Source organism: Diadema antillarum, unplaced genomic scaffold (assembly GCF_040938485.1).
Source record: "Diadema antillarum isolate AM-2024a unplaced genomic scaffold, OU_Dant_1.0 seq00000057_RagTag, whole genome shotgun sequence".
Classification (NCBI taxonomy): Eukaryota; Metazoa; Echinodermata; class Echinoidea; order Diadematoida; family Diadematidae; genus Diadema; species Diadema antillarum.
Genome location: NW_027271163.1, coordinates 978388 through 985689, shown reverse-complemented (window position 1 = coordinate 985689; position 7302 = coordinate 978388). Strand labels below are relative to the sequence as shown.

The following is a 7302-nucleotide window of genomic DNA, read 5'->3' as shown; positions in this document are numbered from 1 at the left end:
AAAAAGGTCTGTCAGAATTCAAGTAAAAATTCTCAATTCCCCAAATATGTGTACCTGCACTCTTAGAAAATTAAAGCAAACCCAGTTCAAGACATTTCTGACAAACCTGTCATTTCAATATTTTGCCAGTTACGTGAAACTGTCATGGATCACACATTGTGAAGACATTGTACTATACGCCTATTGGGAGAATCATGCATTATGGCGGAGGCATCAGTCGCCAGTTTTACCATTGAAACATTTGTGTGAATTTACACATATTTTAATTTTGCACTTCACAATTCTGCTTTGATATTGTGACAACATCCTGTATTTGTTTTGCTTTGTTTCATTTCATTATATACCAGAGTATGAATATATTTATATTTATAGGATATAAACAAAATCAGTATTGAAATATTATTGGTCACATTTTTAATATTTCTGACAGATACATGTTTATTGTTTAATAATCACATGTGTTGTAACCAAATCATGTACTATGACTTCCCATTTTAGTATACTGTTTGTAATGAGTCATAGCACTTTCTCATATCAAAATTTGTTATATCTGGGTTTGAAAGATAATAATGCATGTACAATGTATATGAATAACACTAAACCTTAGGGCAAGACAATTTCCCCTATAATAGCAAGAGTTTTTATTATTTCAGTGTTCTTAAGAATGGGAATCTGCTTTTTCAGTGACAATTATGTTTAGATGGTTACCAAGGATGTAATGCGTCTGAACTATCCAATACATCCTACATGTACTTCTATAAATCGGTTTGTGCATTTCTAGTCTTACATATGTAAATGATTGTGTATATAGGCAAAGGTTTCACAAATTAAAAGGAAACAAATATTGTATCAAATTGATATAAGAAAGATTTCATTTCTCGTGTACCTCATCTTTTAAGTAAGCCAACTTGTTGCACTTCAGTCCTGAAATGGGCAAGGGATGATTTTCAGCTCAAACTTTTGAATAACACAACAAATTTGAGTTTTTTTCTGAATCTATGCCAAAACAAAGGTAGTCCCAAAATTTGAAATAAAGCTTATTCAGTCTCAAAATGAGATGTATATTGCAGAGGGATCCATCAGCATCCCTATCAACTAACACAATAAGTTCTTGAAGGGATGGTATAGTTTTGGCCGAGATGGCATTTCAGATTTTAACTTTTGCCAGATTATTTGAAACCGCTTATATGAATTAGTAAAAAGCATACAAATTCTATGAGGGATTAAAAGTTTATTTGATGAAAATCGGTTTTGAAATGGCTGAGATAACCAAAAGCAAAGTAAAGCAAAGTGGTTTTAATAAAGATGGGACCCACCATTTATTTGGACTGCTTTGTTTTGGATATCTTGGCCATTTCTTAACCGATTTTCATCTTATAAACTTTTAATCCCTCTTGGAATTGTATGCTCAATATTTCATACAAGGGGTTTAGAATATTTTTTGTCTAAAAAAAAAAGAAAAAAAAGTAACACCTGAATCCCTATCTCAACCAAAGCTATATTATCCCTTCAACAGACTGGTATGGCACACACACACACACACACACACAAACACACACACACACACACACACACACACACACACACACACACACACACATATATATATATATATATATATATATATATATATATATATATATATATATATATATATATATATATAATATACTAGGCCTATAGGTGTGAATCCACCTACTGGTACAATGTACATGTACCATGATGGCAGGTACTGTGTGTTGGGAATCTTGACTAGAATGCTGCCATCTACGGTTGGGGATCAGTTAAGTGTATAATACTAGTTCAGTATGCATGTTGACTTGTGTGGATTCATGACAGGCTGCCAACTCTCACTCATTGAGAGTGAGACTCACTCATTTTGGTCCTTTCTCACTCTAAAACTTTATTTCATTTGCATGCATTTCTATTGATCTCACTTGTTTCACTCCTAAATTATAGCATTGGCCTATGGGAGTCTCACTCTCAACTAGTTTCCAATGTTGGCTGTGCTGTCATACCCTAGCATCTCTTATATAATTTTAGGAAAGGATTATGATCATGAACTGTGATCCTTTCAGATGAAATTTGATGGAAATGTGGATTACGTGCGAATAATCATCACTCTCTCTCGCACAAACTTGCTCAGTTGTATGATGTCACAACGACGTGGCAATCTTTTGTGAAATGATGAGTACATAATCAACACTCATAAAGATACATTGTTCCAGCAAATTTTACCGTGCTCAACTTTCAACATAATCTCATTCAACTGAAAGTTACATGTGATTCATTATGAGAATGACAATTTAAAAGGACAGTAAACAACAGCTCAAACCAGCGTCACACAAGAATCGAATCAAGTGAGAATTTAAAGATCATCTGTCTGTCATTTGAATTCATTTTGAAACAAACAAGATTTAGTTTGCTCTGTGTGCAGGATGTAGGATTGATTTGAAGTGAATTGAATTTGGTGACATTTTTACCACCATCAATATTGATGAGGTGGGGGGGGGGGGGGCATCCCGGAGATCCTTTTACACATGTGTGCATTATCCTGTACACATGTAAAGATCTTTCTATATAAGTACGTATATGTGTTTGTATGTATACGTATATTATGTTTTTAAATACATGTATAGTATGTTTCCATGGTATGTAAGTATATGTACATATCTAATGAATGCAGTATAAAATACCGAGAGAATACATTATGTGTTCTTGTGTGTGGTAGAGACACAGGGAGAGAGAGAGAGAGAGAGAGAGAGAGAGAGAGAAGAGAAGAGAAGAGAAGAGAAGAGAAATATACGCAGTTATTGAGCTGCCACGTGATGTGTTTGTTTTCTTATTTCCAAGATATTGGATGATTATTGAGTCTGATTTATTGAGATTTTTGTAATGGAATAAGTTTATCCATATCTATCGCATAATCAGATAACTAAGGCGCAAATGGCAGGTAGGAATGTCAAATTTCAAAGGTCAGAAGTAAGAAGTCATGGTGAATTCACAAGTTGAAAATAAATATCGATCCAACTACACGTATCTTTTTTTATTGTTGTATTTCCCCTGACACGTAAAGGGGGAAATCCACTCCAAATATAAGTTAGTTTGATAAGAGGGAGTAAAATATTACGAGTTCAACTCTATAAATCCGATCGAAATTGGATGAAAAACTAGGAAGTTATGACATTTTGAAGTTTCGCTATTTTGGGGAAAACAGTTCTTGAACAGTTTATATGAATATGCAAATGGCAAAGGGAGCATGTCATTCTCTCACAACTTACCATAGTTTGTAACCATAAAATTTTGAAATTTCCATTTTTTTATTCAAACGCAATAGAGCACGAGGCTCAAATCCTCATATATCTAACTGAGCACTATTCTGAAGATATTCAACCAGGAATAACGTCATGATTCGGACTTCAGTGCCAGGACCATTGAATTTTTGTCATCTTTTTGTACACGATCAATGGAAAATTGTGTGGGCACGACATGGTTAGCTCACTCATTTGCATATTCGTACCCACTGTACAAGAACTGTTTTGGAGAAATTATCAAAACTTTGAAATTTCATAACTTCTTTATTTTTCATCCGATTTCAATCAAACTCTTACCGTTGAACTCGTAAAATGTTACTCTTTCTTATCAGGCTAACTTATATTTGGACTGGATTTTCTCTTTATGATCTCCGCACACCAAACACGGCAACAGCAACGGTCTAAAAGTAACTAAGTCTGGTTCTGTTGCAATATCACTTCCCCGCTAATGATTTTGTTCCAAATAAATCGTCAACTGGTGACTGTGCTGCTCTTGATTTTGAAGTAAGAGTAAAATTTTGGTGATTTTGTACCAAAATTATTGACTTTTAACAGAACCAGACATGATTCCTTTTGGCTCATCATCGCATAAAACCTGACCGTTGACGTTACCGTGCTCGATGTGCCGAGGCCTTTACACATGTGAACCTCTTTCTGTTAACCTCAACGATTCTATCGGTGTCACCAATAGCTTACGATGTGACAGTTTTTTATGGTTGTTAGAAGACCAAAGTGAGGGGGAATTCCCCAACTAAAATGTCTGCGGATCCAGTAGATACTGGAAAAAGAAAAAGGACGAGCACACCTTTATTTTCTCCACAGGAGGAGCCAGTTAAAGTGCCCTTTTCGAAATATCGTCGAAATGAATTATATCAATATGATATCATTACATCATAAACTGGTAAAAAGTAAAAACCAGGGGCCTGCTTCATAAAGAGTTACGTTTGATCTTCATGCTTCTTAAGCGTAACTCTGCGAATCGAGCGTAATATCAATCCTGATCGCATTACGCTTGATTTAAAGCACATATTTAATAGTAGCTCGATTGAAATTTGTTTGAACTGCATTAATCGAAAGATCAATATTACTATCAGTCTTCATGAAACAGACCCCCAGAGAACAGTGCGTGGAATCATTTAAAGTTTTGAATGGATGGTCCGATTTTAGTGAATGTTTCACATGTTTCACTATTCTTTTAGCGTTTATGAAGTATGTATTCATAATAACAGTAAGCTCCTACTTTCTACAGATCAAGATGGGCTTGATTTCCCGCAATATTTCAATGAAATAATGTATGACATTTCCTCGGGAAATGGATATGACAACATCTCCTGAAATTAAACGTTTTCATCAACTACATTTTTCCGTACACTTTTAGAAACTATGATAAAAGGCAAGTTTTGTGGTTATTCTCGTCAAACCCTGGATATTGAAAAACAATTGTGATGATCGTGTATCGTACCTGCCATGCTGGATGTACGTAGTTCAAATTCTGTTTTCGAAATTGAAAAAAAAAAAGTTTTGATTCGGTATATATAGGGTTGTAGGGGTTCACCTAATGAAAAAAATCTTGACAACCAAATCTTGTTAAAATTATTATGACAAAAGATTTCAAACTGGAAATTATCATGGAAAGCACATGAAATACTGTATCATCTTGCATTGACAGATGGTTCATTGTGTTCTTTCATTTTCTTCAAGAATCGTTTTGGCTTTTTTGTCGTGTCTATCGTCAATGCCTGCAGCTGATTGACAAGGGGTTGGTCCTCGTTCAGCTCCTCGACAAGTTCCTCGTCCTGTCCCCATCGGATGTAGCGAACCTTTCGCATCTCGTCGAACAGCTCTCCTTCTTCCAGATCATCAATGCTTGGAATGTCATTCTCAAGGATCCCAAGACTCTCCCGCTTGAATTTGCGGTAGCTGTTGACGGATTTGATCTCACTGTGGAGAGCATTCATTCCAGACACGGCCGCCAGACTTGTTCGGCGCATGGACTGTAGGCTCTGTCGTAGTGACGGGGGCTGCTTGTCCTCCTGGAATACATCCTCCTCCTCCTCATCATCATCGTCAGGGTAAGGCTCCTCCTCCTCCTCCTCCTCCTCCTCCTCCTCCTCCTCGGTTACGCCTAGGGCAGTTGCTGGTCGGGAGTCGTTCTCCCACTTGGCAAGGACATCGGCTCTCTTTGGCGGTGCTGACAGAGGAGCATTCTTGCGGCGTTGACGATCAACACGGTGCTCTTGGATAGTGGACATCCTGCGCTGGTGCTTCACAAGCTGTCGTTGGTACATGTCCAGAAAGTTTGTCCTTAAGACCTTGTTCTTCGGATCCTGGGCTTGCTCAATCATGAGGGCGGTCGCGTTGGGAATAGATTCGCGTCTCTTTCGCCGCCTTGCGGCTTTCGGAATAGGCGAGCGTGCCCGCTGCTCGCGCTTTTTGAGTGCCGCTAACTCCACGGCGGTTTTGGGCCTCGGGGGCAGGACGGGGGATTGTTCTGGCGTTGCTGAAGGGACGATTGGGGTTGCTGGAGTACTCCTAACATCCGTATTTACTTGTCCAGTCTCCACTGTCGCATCAGCAATACCTTCTTCCTCCCCTTCGACTATAACCTCGCTATACAATGGCGATGAAGCATACTTGTCACGGAGGGACTCGAGGGCCTTGCGGTAGTGGTAGATGTTCAGATCATCCGTGGACATTGACGACAACCTCCTGCGGGACAACTGAGTGTAGTTTCCCGCAGACTGTGTACGCTGCTTGGCTTTCTTGTTAGGCAATAAGGAGCTCAGTTCTTGCGGCGTTGGGAGTGTGGCGTTGAAGTGCTTGCCCAAATACGAAGGCTGGTAGTCATCTTTAGTGTACTTCTGTGCAGGAATCTTCGAGCCGGTGACAAGCCAAATTCTCTCCTGGTCCCTTCGGATGGCAAGGTCGCGGTTCCGCTCCAGACTCTTGACGGCGGTCGATAGCTGTTTGTCCAGAGTTCTGTTTAGGCTCTGCGCACGTGTGAACACCCTGGCCGAGCGCGCCCGCCACTTGTCCAGCCGCTTCTTGTAGTAGGCTTGGGAATCGGTTGACGCTGACATAGCGATGCTGCTAGTCTAGGACACTGCAAACGCAACAAGAAATAATTGAAATTATACACAAAATGAAATATTGACAAAATGAAAATGCTACGAGCAAAGTCAGTGTAATAGGGCGCTCATGATATTTGAGAGCAACTTAAGAGAAGTATTTAAAGACCTTTTATTGCTGGATGTATCGTAGAACAGGATTAGAGACAAATCCATCCAGTCGAATGTCTTAAAATTCCGGGGCATGGTGTCGGGCACATAAAAATATTTTTAATTCGGGCCCTTTTGTAGAAGATGCTGACCACTGGACAGCCCCAAAGTGACCAAAGTCGCAGATCAGCAAGGACTCGTATCGCTAAGCACTCTCCGAGACCCCCAAAACGTTGTCTCATTGGTAGAAATGCTCTAGAGATCCTAGTACACGCATGGAGGGAGCAATCCTTTCTCATGCAGAGGGTGGTCTTCCGATAATTTTCAGCAATCTTCGTGACAAAAGGTTCATTTTATATGTTTTTCTATTTTCACTGGTCCTACAATTATCTTACACTGATGTTTCCACTATTAAGGCGGCGAGGGGAAAATTAGTCAAATAATATTAAGTGTAAAAGCGTTCCTTGATCCGGATCGCTGAGAAAAATATGTGTTAGAAAATATTTCGAACTATTTCAACATGAGACCATGCGAAAGAGCGCTCACGGAAATATCATCATAGAATTAAGGGTCCATTGATCTCTCAGTGGAAAAACAAAACAAAACAAAATACACTATGAGAGATCTTGGCCCCGGTGCATAAAAGTTACGATCAATCGCAAGTCGAGAATATCAAACGTAAGTCCCAAATGCTCCACTCTGATTGGTTGAAAATCAAGTTGCGTATGATTTTCTTGACTTGCGTTTGATCATAACTTTTATGCAACTGG

General features: G+C 39.0%; 1 protein-coding gene across 1 annotated transcript; it reads right to left on the bottom strand.

The window, feature by feature from the left end:
- Nucleotides 1-4966: 4966 nt before the first annotated feature.
- Nucleotides 4967-6394, bottom strand: LOC139725726 (uncharacterized). The gene is made up of 2 exons (XM_071636809.1): nucleotides 5543-6394; nucleotides 4967-5494 (listed from the first exon to the last, which is right to left on the bottom strand). Exons 1-2 carry the CDS (start codon nucleotides 6392-6394, stop codon nucleotides 4967-4969), a joined length of 1380 nt encoding a protein of 459 aa, XP_071492910.1.
- Nucleotides 6395-7302: the final 908 nt, after the last annotated feature.